This window comes from Trifolium pratense, linkage group LG1, assembly GCF_020283565.1.
Source record: "Trifolium pratense cultivar HEN17-A07 linkage group LG1, ARS_RC_1.1, whole genome shotgun sequence".
Lineage (NCBI taxonomy): Eukaryota > Viridiplantae > Streptophyta > Magnoliopsida > Fabales > Fabaceae > Trifolium > Trifolium pratense.
Window position 1 is genome coordinate 27,606,615 of NC_060059.1, and position 13,500 is coordinate 27,620,114.

The 13,500-nt window shown below is 35.2% G+C and overlaps 1 protein-coding gene across 2 annotated transcripts; it reads right to left on the reverse strand.

Moving 5' to 3' along the window:
* Positions 1-4,980: 4,980 nt before the first annotated feature.
* On the reverse strand, positions 4,981-12,114 carry LOC123912412 (pleiotropic drug resistance protein 2-like). Of its 2 annotated transcripts, none has more exons than XM_045963217.1 (20): positions 11,732-12,114; positions 11,470-11,590; positions 11,262-11,350; positions 11,060-11,144; positions 10,654-10,944; positions 10,471-10,561; positions 9,188-10,088; positions 8,806-8,966; positions 8,494-8,597; positions 8,235-8,400; positions 8,106-8,136; positions 7,747-7,897; positions 7,306-7,635; positions 6,917-7,207; positions 6,735-6,818; positions 6,513-6,646; positions 6,193-6,420; positions 5,926-6,097; positions 5,581-5,835; positions 4,981-5,258 (listed from the first exon to the last, which is right to left on the reverse strand). In XM_045963217.1, exons 1-20 carry the CDS (start codon positions 12,055-12,057, stop codon positions 4,989-4,991), a joined length of 4,281 nt encoding a protein of 1,426 aa, XP_045819173.1. In that variant the 5' UTR covers positions 12,058-12,114; the 3' UTR covers positions 4,981-4,988. The 2 variants fall into 2 exon arrangements, with proteins under 2 accessions (XP_045819173.1, XP_045819172.1); XM_045963216.1 differs by having other exon boundaries at positions 7,747-7,892; positions 8,011-8,136.
* Positions 12,115-13,500: the final 1,386 nt, after the last annotated feature.

Consider the following 13,500-nt stretch of genomic DNA (forward strand, 5'->3'; position numbering starts at 1 on the left):
AAGTAATGCAGTGAAATTGTTTTGTTGATTGAGTGTGAATAATGAATAATCAGAGGTGGATTGTTTATATCCCTCCCTGACTAACAAAGATGTAAGCTTCTCATACCACTTTCTACTGGCCTGTTTCAAGCCATACAAACTCTTGAGCAGCTTACATACTTGATTAGGCTTAGTGCACTGAACACCATCTGGTATTTTCATGTAAACATTCTCTTGTAAATCTCCATGTAAGAAGGCATTATTTACATCCAACTGATGTAAAAACCACCCTTTAATAGATGCAATAGCAAGTAGCATTCTAACTGTAGTGAGTTTAGCAACAGGTGAGAAAGTGTCAAAAAAATCAAGGCCTTCTACCTGATTGTAGCCTTTAGCCACAAGTCTGGCTTTGTATCTCTCTATTGTGCCATCAGACTTGTGCTTAATTTTGTAAACCCACTTGTTACCAATTGGCTTAACATTAGGTGGTAAATCTACAATCTTCCAAGTACCAGTACGAGCCAATGCCTCAAGTTCAGAATTCATAGCTTGTATCCAATGGTCTGATTTACAAGCTTCATTATAGGTCTTAGGTTCTGTGTGTTGTGTGAGAGACATTGTGTAGACACTATGGGAAGAAGATAAACGATCTAAAGAATGAAATGAGGAGATAGGATAGAGAATACCTGGAGATGATGGTTGTGTGGATGAGTCAGAAGAGCTGCACACATAATCAGACAGATAGGAAGGTTTATGCTTTATCCTGTCAGGCCTAACCAATGGTGATGTGGTAATTGGTGTATTGTGAGGTAAATTATTTTGTGTATTGTGAGGTAAATTATTTTGTTGGTTAGGAGTGTTAGAAGGTGAGTTATCTGGTGGTGTGGTGGTAGAAGTGTCAAAATATTGGGTTGAATTATCTGGTGATGGAGTGATAGAATCACAGTCAAGGGTTGAATGGTAATGCCAATGAAGTTTTGAATTATTGGTGGTGTAAGGAAAAATGTGGTCAAAATGTTTAACATTTCTTGAAATAAAAATGTCTCTAGATTCAAGATCAAAAAGAATTGTGCCTTTGACACCTTGCTTGTAGCCTAAGAAAATACATTTGCTACCCCTTGGTGATAGTTTTGTTCTATTAACAGTCAAAGTAGATGCATATGCAAGAGAGCCAAAAACTTTCAAATCATTTAAGTCAGGTAAAGATTGATGCAACATTTCATATGGTGATTTATTTTCAAGCACAGGTGTAGGAATTCTATTGATGATGTATGTAGCATGTAAGACAGCATAAGACCAAAAGTTTTTAGGTAAATTTGACTGGTATAAAAGAGCTCGACCAATGTTCAAAAGATGTTGATGTTTCCTCTCCACTCTACCATTTTGTTGTGGAGATTCTACACAACTTGTTTGATGTATAATGCCATTAAAAGAGTAGTAATCATGCATTAAAAACTCAGGTCCATTATCAGACCTAACAATTTTGACTTGATGATTATGTTGAGTTTGTATCATTTTGAGTAAATTTACTACATGAGTTCTAGTTTCAGCTTTAGATTTCATTAAGATAATCCATGTAAATCTGCTATAATCATCAACAACAGTAAAGAAATATGAATGACCATGAATATATTTTATTGATATAGGGCCCCAAATGTCAAAATGGATTACATCATAAGCAGTGACTGCTTTATTAAAACTACTACCATAAGGCAGTTTCTTAAACCTAGCAAGGTGACAAATGTCACATATTCCTTTATGATCTGCTATTACATAAGGAAACTTATTTTTCAAACTAACAAGTCTATGATGGGAGGGGTGCCCTAATCTAAAATGCCACAAAGCAGTTTTGGGAATGGTGGCATGGTTAGAACCATCAATGGAAGCCACATGAGCCAATCTATCTGTGAGTTTAAGGTGATACAGGCCTTCATGCTCATCACCAGAACCAATCATCTTCAAGCACTTCTTGTCCTGAATGACACATTGTGAACCAGTGAAATTAACAATGTAATTAGATGAACTACATAGTTTTGACACAACAAGTAAATTGATTGAAAAAGCAGGCACATATAAAACATCATGAATGACTAAATTTGAAGAAAAATTAACAACACCAGAATACTTTGCAATTGCAAAGTTTCCATTAGGCAATTTAATGTGTATAGGATTGATTTCAATATATGATTGAAACCAAGATAATGAATTGCATATGTGGTGACTAGCACCTGAATCAATGATCCAAGTACTAAGGACACATGCATTATGAGAAGAAATGTGAATACCTTTGTGAATCACTGATGAATGATCAGTGATGATGGAAGAACCAACCTGATTGGAGCTTGCATTACCAGTATTGGATGCAAGATTAGAATTCTGAAGGAGAGTCATTAGCTTATCATACTGATCTTGAGAGAGTGATGGAGGAGTAGAAGCAACATTAGAATCAACACTACCTCCCTCAGCTGCAACATTATGAGCAGATGAAAACTTCTTCATGTGTGGTGGAACACCATTCTTTTTGAAACAATTTTCAACCACATGATTGTCCTTTCCACAATAAGAACAATTACGTGTAGAAGATTTGGAGCTAGAAGAAGGTTTCGCAGATTTTGCAGCATTAACCAAGATCTTAGAATCATCAACTTCAGCAAAATTACCTTGACGTTCGTGCTGGATCACTAGAGAAAACACCTTGTTAATTGGAGGAAGAGGCTCCATGATCAAAATCTATGATCTAACAGTAGAAAAATTCTCATTCAAACCAGTGAGAAAACGAACGGTATGAAGTAGGAGATGATTTATGCGCGCAGAACGCATAGCTTCGCAAGCACAACGCTGGCGACAAGTACAAGAAGGAATTGGAAGATACAACTCCAATTCTTCCCAAAGAGTCTTGAGTTCAGAGAAAAAATCAGTTATAGAACGGTTATCTTGTTTCAAAGAATAGATTTCTTGTTGAAGCTCAGAGATACGGATCAAGTCACCTTGTGAGAATCGTTCACGAAGATCGTTCCATATATCAATAGCATTCTCCATGAACACCACTGATTGAGCAATCGAAGGAGAAATTGAGTTCAAAATCCAAGAAGAAATCAACTGATTACAACGGTGCCAAGCACGATACGCAGGATCAAAGTCATCGTCCGGCATTGGAAGAGCTCCGGTGATGAAATCAAGCTTCATCTTCGCACCAAGAGCACGCTTCATAGAACGTGACCAAGAGTGGTAGTTTGAACCGGTGAGAAGAGGAGTAACAACCACGGAGGAAGGTCCATCGCCGGGATGAACATAGTAGGGAGAAGAATTGTCAAGAACTGGATCACGTGGTGGACGAACCATGATGAAAAAGATGAAGAAAGAAACGGTTACGGCGGCGGAAGAAAACGGTTACGGTGGTGGGAAAACGGTTAGGATCTTTAAGGCGGATGATACCATGTTATGATCTAAGAATTGAGAGTGAAATGAAGAAAATAATACTTCATTATTGAATTGAATGAATGATTCTTACACAAAGTTTGCTTATATACATTCTAATGATCCTAGCTACCATAAGCTATGCTACACTATCTACACAATAGCTTGAGCTACAAGTTAGTTACAAGTCTGTTAGCTGTACAATGCATATGGCTGCTTAGGCTTGATCATGAGCATCACTTAACACGGACTTCTTCATAGGCCCATTCCTCTCTTTGTTGTTCTATCCGGAGATAATCAACTTCATCTCCCTCCTCTAAGTTAGACCCGAGAGATGAAGGAGGTGTATATGAGTTTGAAGACTCGAGTCTTTGCCTCTCCCTATGAGACATGGAGAGCTTGGATCTACCTCCAACCCTAAAAAAAAAGGAACACAAATTCTAATCAATGGACTTGGTTTACAAAATTAAAAGTAAAAAGTGAGAAATACGTATAACAAAGACATGGTGGAGAGATTGAAGCCGAGGTGAGGTGAGACAAGGAGAAATATGATATGGAGGTGAAGAGGAAATGAGCTAAGATACGTTGAATAAGTTAGAAAAAGAAAATTGAGAAGCTAAAACTAAGGTGAAGGTGAGACATTTCATCAAGCACGATTGGAGGCATTCGAGTTAACAACCGGCATGCATGCTTGGACTAGGTTAGTTTATCACCATCTAATTCTTTGTAATAATCTATAAAAAAGGGAGTGCACAATACAATTTTACAATAGCCATAACATTATAAGGAAGCAGAAAAATAAAACCAGAGAAAAGGAAGGTGGGAGCTCAAGCGCGAAATAAGTAAAGTCTGACTATGAATTGTTCCCACAAGAATAAAACTTGTTTAGGGGAAAGAGTGTTGGTGTGTCAATATGCCAAGCTCAAAATGAAGCTCATGTGGTAAAAAGAATGTTACTATTCACTAAAGGATGGATAAAATACCTGTGATGGAGAAGTTGTTCTTGTTGAAAATTAGAGGTAGAGAGGCTACAAATGGAGAGATAATTCAAGAGAGTGGAAAGAAAAAGTGAGATGGTAAATAAGTGAAGTGGTAAATATGAGTAAGGAAGAGAAGATGTATTTAAAGAGTTGATTGTAGAAAAAGAATAGTATTTGGATGAATATTTTGATATAACATCAAAGCGCACGAGCACACACATGAAATATTATAAATTTATTAAGTGATGTTTTAACTGAAATTTAGAATAATAATTTTGAAGCAATGGATAAGTCATGGATTACGAAGCAGTGGAACTCGGTGTATTTAGTGCGCTGTAAGCCGCCACCACTTGCACTAAAAACAACCGCTAATTGGAATTTTCGTTGTTTTGACTACGAAGTGGTTGTATCTGGGCAGATTTAACGGCTTTGCAACTGCAGTACAGTCTGAACAGTCAAAGACACCTTGAGAACAGTCACTGAATATTGAACAATATATCATTATCATTATAGGATATAGATAGTTTTCCATACAATACAAGTAATTTTACCTAAAATCATTTTGTACTATATACTATTCTCAGTTTTCATATTGATTATTCCATGTGTGGATTATCTTTTCTGGAAGTTTAAAAACTTGATGCCATAGGCAAATACAAAAAGGAAGAGAAGGCAAAATGCAATATGAGCCAAAACAACAAATCCAAGGAAGTCATATTCAAATCCAAATTGCCTCTCAAGATATTCTTTTACTGTCATCAGCCTATATCCAGGAACCTCGATCGGACTGTTCTTGTCACCCACCTGGGATGTCACCAGTCCATATATAGTCCATGCCACAGGTGATGCCCAATAATACCACCTCCACCATATCGGAATTTGCTGCAAAGTCGAAAACAACTATTAGACCAAATATTCAGTGACTGTGTGACATGCTACGAAACATGGATACAGACATGGACACGTTGGCACCAATAATAATTTAAGAAAATGACATAATTCAATATAATCATAAGTGTCAGTGTTGTGTAGGCGTTGGACACTGATGCGTGTTTGACACACGTCTCATCTGAGGAGTGTCCGTGCTTCATAGGTGACATGTACTCCTTAATGCAAGTTAATATGCATTATTCATTGGTGTTACTCGTATGGTATTAATAGTAAAAAATATGTTTTTATCATTGCTGATCGATCACACACATACCGTTCTTGGAATAAGAAAACCAGAGAACAGGTTCCAAAAGCTGAGGAAGAAAGACATCACAATTGCAGCAATTTGGTGGTTTGGTGTAAGAGCCACCGTCATCATTCCATATAATGTGAAGTAGATAAAGGACATGAATATGAAGAAGTAGAACCAAAAGAAATTTTCAACTTGTGGTTCGAAGCCAATCATCCAGTAGAGGATAATAGAGTATATCAGACTTTGGATTGCAACATAAATTACTTCAATAGCAATCTGCAAAAATAGTTATTTCAATGGACTGTTTCATTTCGCTAAGTTATCCTTGTTATTGTTCTTTTAAGTTAAGGAATTCGCGAGTTTCACCTGACCAATTGCATATGGCAGTTCTGAGTACAATCCAGCTGCTCTTTCGCGGTATAGAACTGTTCTTTCTACTGCAACAGTAGGCTGCACACTGTTAGTGTTGGATGCACCGAGGAAAATGACCGAAGAATACATAGCTCCAATGAGATTTAAAAGGTCTTGTTCCTTGTCCCTGCATATATGATATTTTAATTTTCTCATGGACATTTAGAAAAATAAATTGTTGATTGCATCTGTTAAATACTATCAAATAACTTTAAGACTTACAACTTATCGCCTTTGTTCCAATAAATTAGTCCAAACAAAACACCAATAACTATTGTAACGAAGTATTTGACAGCATTATACTGTGGATTTCTCCAATAGGAGCAGTACTGTTTCCAGAAGCAAGCATTGCATTGCGTTACAAATGATTGAGAGTATTTAGATGGAAAGTAAAGCTCCTTTGTTCCAGGCGCTGGTATGGATAGTTCCTTGATAAGTTCTTGGTTCCGTCTGGAAAAACGTTATCAAAGCATCATGAGAAATTTCAGATAAATATTAAAATATGAGTAAAATGAAGCAAGAATCTTAAGAGTGTCACTTACTGGTAAAGGCTTGACTTATTGTATAATTCAGCGAAATCTATATTAAGCCGAGACTCAACCACCGGAGAACTGATATCCAGCATCCATGTGGCTGGATTATATCCATCTCCGATCTTTGGAATTCCTGTAATTGCCTGAAAAATGTTATACACAATCTGTAAGGTTGGTTACTGACATCTAATTAAATAATTAAGTTTATACATTATGAGAGACAAAGTTTACCTCAAAGTACTCGATAAGTTTCTCAGAATTTCGACCTAGAGGACCACCATATATCACTTGTCCACCCGTCTTCATCAAAAGCAGCTAAGCTCAAGATGTGCAAAGGGTTAGTATAGTTCCTTCTAAATCATTATAAAAATAAAATTTTCATTTGCAAAATCTTGTTATTCATATTTATTTACCTCGTCAAAATTTTCAAATATATCAATACTTGGTTGATGAATTGTGCACACAACAGTTCTTCCTGTATCGACTGTGTTTCTAACAGTACGCATAACAACTGCTGCAGCTCTAGCATCAAGACCAGTTGTTGGTTCATCCATAAAGATAATGGAAGGATTTGCAACCAACTCTACAGCAATGGTAAGCCTCTTTCTCTGCTCGGTTGATAAGCCATCTATTCCAGGAAGGCCGACTAAGAAATTTCTCACTAGACGTAACTCAACTAGCTCGATAACTTCCTCGATAAACATCTGAGGATAATAAGTAGATTTTATAGACGATTAGAATCTTGATCGATATTTTGCTAACCACATATGAAATAACCATAATGCACATGAAACTTGCATACCTTTCGTGTTTCAATATCAACCTCTTTACTGAGCCGCAGCCAAGCAGAAAACACAAGAGATTCATAAACTGTAATATTGGGAGAATGAATATCATTTTGTTCACAATAACCACTAATCCGAGCAAACGTTTCTTGGTTCTTAGGATAACCCGATATGCTGATACCTCCTTCAATGTAACCACTAGTTTTCCTTCCTGAAAGCACATCCATCAAAGTCGTTTTTCCAGCACCGCTTACACCAACTAATGCTGTTAAAATTCCAGGCCTAAAAGCACCACTTATGTCTCTTAGTAGTTGGAGTCTATCCTCTTTAGTTCCTTGCTTCATTTCCTGATAATAAATTACCAGTGTCAAAGCTAATGATAAAATGATTTCATTGTATAAAGTTGTATTAGAGGTGAGAAATAATGGCAAGATATAAGAGGGGGAAAAGGAATTTACATTTGGCATATCGATATAATAATTCACGTTTTCAAAAACAAGTGACAGAGGCTGAAAGGGCAACACCATTCCCTTCTTGAATTTTGCATTCTTTGCAGCTTTAGGAATTGAGCTATGTGTTTTGTTTCTTACTTCCATTTCTGCACCTGTAGTTTATGTTTTTATTCTATAAAGTATGTTATATGAAATTAAATTATATCTTCTGTATTATCTCATTCAGGTAGTTGCTTTTATCATTAATTATCAAACAAAATTTAATATTACCTTCAAAGGATTCAACATTTGAAGCTGAGCTTTCTGTCATTTCTCCTGATGTTTTTTCCGGTGAGGTCGTTGTGTTTTTCCTATCGTCTTCCTGTTCCACTATGATAGATTTGGAGCTTGTGAATGCTGCGATTTAATTTCAAAGCAGTCTCAGAGGGATTTTATATGAAGGATTTTACAGATGCAAACATGCTACATCGAGAACTATTAAGATGGAAACTTACGGTCCAAGTAAGTTAGAGCGAGAATGAAACAAACATTGAACAGTAGAGAAAATCCTATAAGAGCACCGATAGATATCCAATACCAATAGTCTTCTGTAAATATGCCTCTAGCCTTAAGTAAAGCCTTCCCAACTGTAGGTTCATCAATTCTAGGGTCGATATTAGGCTGCGAAAAGTGAAGAATCAGTAATTAGTTAATAGTTATGTAGTGTTATAAGATTAAAGACCAATGATTATCTCAATAAGAATAAGATCTCACAGCACTCCATCTTTCGTCTAGAAATTCATTGATGGTTATTGCAGTCATTCCATACATCATAGGTGAAGCATAATAGCACCATATCATCCATGGTCCAATATCATCTATATATGGAAAGAGGAATCGATTTCACATGAAAAATGAGAAATGTCATTTAATATTGAAATATTATTGAGTACTCCCTCTGTGACAAAATATAAGTAAAATTCACAGATACATTAATTATGTAATGAACCTAAAAAAGTGAATTTGTCTTATGTTTTGTCACGGAGGGAGAATTGTATAGATGTATGAAGAAAAATTGTTACTTACCTCTTGAAACAGTAAATCCACTTAAGACGAAAACAACTAAAATTGTTATGGAAGCAAGTGTGTTAGACACAACTCTTGTCCTTCCAATTGCAGCAATGAAGCGGAAAAGGGCTAGAGCCATTTGATTCACCCAGAAGTATGCCAATAGTTGACGGAAAAACCTGTAATAAGCTTTTAGATACATAATTGAACAAAATTTGCCGGTCAATAATACTAAAAGGACCTAAGACAAAAATCTACCATATTTTCAACAATCGGTGCAATGCCGATTTTCTCTCTAATTCTTTCATTTTAATTTTATCATATCTTGTGTGAACACATTCATCCTAACATTTTCGCATGCTGCTAAGAAACTAGCTCAGTATAGATTGCATTCTCATACCTACTAGGCGATGGAGCAAAACCAATAGTATAATAAGTGAGGATGATCCAAAATCCTGATTCCAATAGAGACATAGGAACTCGTAGGACCCAAATGGGCAATGCAAAAGTCCATGCGGGATAAAATAGGAAATCTCGCTGCTTAAAGAAAACAGGAAGTCTGTTAACAGTCATTGCAAGTTCGGCTACTCCATTGAACATCACATTGACAAGACTGAAAAATAGTGCACCATAAAATTTTCCTCCATCCTCAAGTCGACCATGATCCATCGTTGTTCTAAAAAATACGCTCAGGGTAATTAAAGACATGATAGTCATCTGAAAAGTCTTGAATATATATACAAAATAGCTGCGCTTCATGAATAGCCATTCGCTTGAAAAGCATGCCTTGAAAATTTCCCATTTGGGGATTCCATACTTTTCCTTTACTAATGCAGCATGATGAGTTTTACTAGAATCAAATGGAACTTGAATCTCTTCATGAAGTTGTTTACCAATGCTGTAATTGTTGAAGTTGGTTACAAAATCGGGCACACTAACATACTCATAAGGTATGTCCCTTCTGAACCAGTACTGTTCTTGATCCTTTCTAGAAGTTACCTCTTGTAAAAAGTCTGCAATTCCTTTCCTTTCTGGGCACTTGAAGCCGACACTTTCAAAAAAATCTAGAACACTCTCACGCGGACCTTGATAGACAATCTCACCTTCTGAAAGTAGTACTATGTCATCGAAAAGGTTATATGTTTCGGGTGCAGGTTGCAGAAGTGAGATTATCATAGTGACATCCATTATATGAACCATCTGCCTCATACACCTTACTATTTGGAAGGTTGTGGAACTATCCAAACCAGTTGAAATTCCATCCATAAAGAGAGCTTTTGCAGGTCCCACTAACATCTCACCTGCATTAATTTATATGAATTAATTTTATTATTTATGAGAATTGACAAAATGAATGATTCTGTAGAGAAAATTGATATTACTCGATGATAGCTTAATCTACTCCCTCTGGTCTCTTTATAAGCAAAGATTCATTTTTCAGATTCATTAAATAACTGATGTATCTGGTGCATAATATGAATCAGACACATTAATTATTCAATGAATCTTAAAAACGAATATTTGCTTATATATACCATTTGAGAAATGTCATAATAGAATCAATAACATATGTTATTCAAGTTTTGCCTTGGAGTGTCTATGTGAAGGATTTGTAAAGATTCTATGCTATTTTGTTATTATTCTATAAAGACACATGCAATTCAAGAAGCACACGACACTTACCGGTGGTTAAACGCTTCTTTTGTCCACCAGATATGCCTCTTCTCATCTCATCGCCCACCAAAATATCGGCACACGTTTCTAGTCCAAGAATCTATTGTATTAAATACATTAAATGAAAGAAGGTTGGATTAACATTGACTAAAAAGGAATCAACAACTTCAAAAGTAATTAGCATAACCAAACCTTGAGAATATAATCTGTAACAAGACTTGTTTCTTGACCTTCCATTGAAGTAGCTTTCATGAAAGCATCTATTTCAGGATCTGGTTTGATACCTGCTGCTTTTTCTCGTCTTGACAATTCTGTCAACATATCGTACCTTGTTCCAACACCCAAGCAGCGTCCGGAGAAGTCCAGCGTCTCTCTCACTGTCATTTCTCCATGGTGAAGATCATTCTGACTAATATAAGCACATGTTCTTTGAGGAACAAATTCTGACAATTCATTACCATTGTAAGTAACTCTTCCTGATACCTGTCGAGAATTCATGATGCATAATGTTAGAAACATACTCAAAACTATTGAGCTACTATGCATTTATACGACGAATTTATCATTTCTAAAAGGGAATTAGGAGGGGATGACAAACCCTTAGATCCTTGTCCATTTTCCCGGCAAGTGCCTGAAGCAGTGTGGTTTTTCCTGAACCTGGAGGTCCTAATAATAAAGTCATTCTGAAAAGAGAGACAGAAAATAAAAATCTTGTTAACAATATAGAGAAATAACTAGAAGGCATACAAATAAATTATTATGAAGTAATCCATATAGAATAGAATCACTAATTAAAGTACCTTGATGGTTTTACAATTCCACTAATATCTTTGAGAATCCTTATAACCCTTTTCTTAAATGCCAAAATCTTGATGTAACTCAAAAGTCCCTATTTGCCACAAACAGAAATACATATAAGAACATAACAGAAACAAGTTATATAAAACGCACATTCATATACCTTACAAATGAAGCAATCGGAGCTGATAACCTCTTTGTTGAACATACCTCTATTACATTAAGGGTAGCATTGATTAGTGTTGGCAAGGCTCTGGTTCCATCATATGCATCCCCTTCGACTGATAAATTCTCAAACCGGACTTCAATCTTCGGAATCTCAATTCCTACCCTATAGTAAACAATGAACAAAAAACATATGTAAAACCAGTTAGTACTTTAGAACTTTGCTTAAAACATATGAATTAGAAAGTAAACGCAATTCAAATCAAATCGAACCAAAGCTATGTATGGTCAAGATCATGTTACCTACCTATCTATTCTGTCCCTCATTTTGTGGAGAAAATTCTCATTGTCTTCTTCAGCAGTCTTAAGTATACTCTCAAGAAGAAGTTTCTTTTCTTCTACACCAAGCTTGGTAATATCAACCTCTTCATAGTTAACTTTTCCATTATCAAGAACTTGCTTCAAAATCGCTTTTCTCATTCTATCATATGTTGGAAGTCTCCATAAACCTTCCCATTTCAGCTCCTCTTCCTCTTCATTTGCTGAATTCCGGATTAACTCTCCAAAACTCTTGCTCTTCCTTCCTTCACTCATTGGCCTAAAAATATCTTCTTCAACCATTTCTGCTTCCATATCAATCAAATTTTATTTTTGTTCTTCTGGGACTTTAGCACTAAAAAGTCATAATAAACCAAGTTCAATAAACAGAAACGAGCGAAACTTCGGCCTATAAATTAAATTTTGAGATAATTGTTTGCAGAGATTTCAATATCTCAATATATAGAAAGTATGAGAAGAGGCATATCTCAATATATAGAAAGTATCTGTAAAGTTTTGTAGCTCACACAGTTATGACATGATACTTACATGTATATATTTTGATTTGGAAGGTAAAGGGTCTAAGACAAAGATTAATGTTTTTGTCAAAAAAAAAAAGACAAAGATTAATGTTAAGTGAAGACTTCTTAAACCGTATCATTATTATTATTATTACACTTAATTAAGACAGCATGCAATTGAGTAGCAAACAATGGCGTATGGATTTGCTGCCGTAAATTGCAGCACGCAGTAATTGATCAGAGCCGTCCGATTTGAAATTGACGGCTGACATTGAATTGCAGTATAGAATTGAATATTTAATTTAAACCATCCGATCAAATATTAATGCTGAGATTGATTACAGCACGAAACTGCATGTAATATTACTGCAACAAATCTTAATCCCAAACCATGTCAAAGGTTATGGTGAGAGCCGACTTAAGATGTTACCTACGTTATACATTCCATTAACTTTATGACAAATGAATGAGACAAAGCAGAAATATCATTTTTTTTTTTCATTAGCAATTTTTTTATATAGTGAAGACAAAATTGCCGGTAACAGCATAAAAATAATTTGGAAAATGATACACGAGGGAGCAAATACTATTTAGAGCAATTGTTTTGAATATTTTCTCTTCGACTCGATTATGTAAAATGGAATTTAGATTGTCTCCATTTTTTATTTTTTATTTTTTGTTATTAAAGTTTTTAAATATTTTGAAGTTGTATGAAAGAAAATTAAACTTATTTAATGAAATAAATAGAAAAAATAAAAAATCGAGAAAATGTAATATGTTTTGCACGAGATACTATACGGATATATTTTTAACATGCACAAACGAAGGAATATACTAAGGATAGATAAAATTATCAGCAATAATTGGATAATATTACATTGTTCAATAACTTTTTATTGGGTACTTTTCTTAGACAAAGTTACCATTGGATTACATATTGATGTTTATTTTTATAAGCAAATGTTAGTTGTTAGTATATCAATGATAGAATCACGAACCTCCTTCTCAAACTTCTTCAACATCTCAACTCTTAACCACCGAGTTACACCTTTGAGGACGTTATTGCTGGCATACATCAATGAAATTTTAAATGATTTTAAATTTTTGTAAAGTTTTATAGAAATTATTATTTATACGATGATATAAGTTTGGGTAAATAAGTGTTTACTCCCTGTAATTTGAGCGAGTTTTGATTTACACCCCTAATTTTTTTTTCCGAATCCATGGCCATGGAAAA

What these genes read in the sequence shown, in the direction of transcription:
- LOC123912412 (XM_045963216.1), bottom strand. Translation starts at nt 12,057, where the DNA reads ATGGAAGCAGAAATGGTTGAAGAAGATATTTTTAGGCCAATGAGTGAA. An exon ending in TAGACGAAAGATGGAGTGCT is followed by an intron (nt 8,401 to 8,493) that starts GTGAGATCTTAT and finishes CACTTTTCGCAG; the next exon opens with CCTAATATCGACCCTAGAAT. An exon ending in CGCTCTAACTTACTTGGACC is followed by an intron (nt 8,137 to 8,234) that starts GTAAGTTTCCAT and finishes ATTAAATCGCAG; the next exon opens with CATTCACAAGCTCCAAATCT.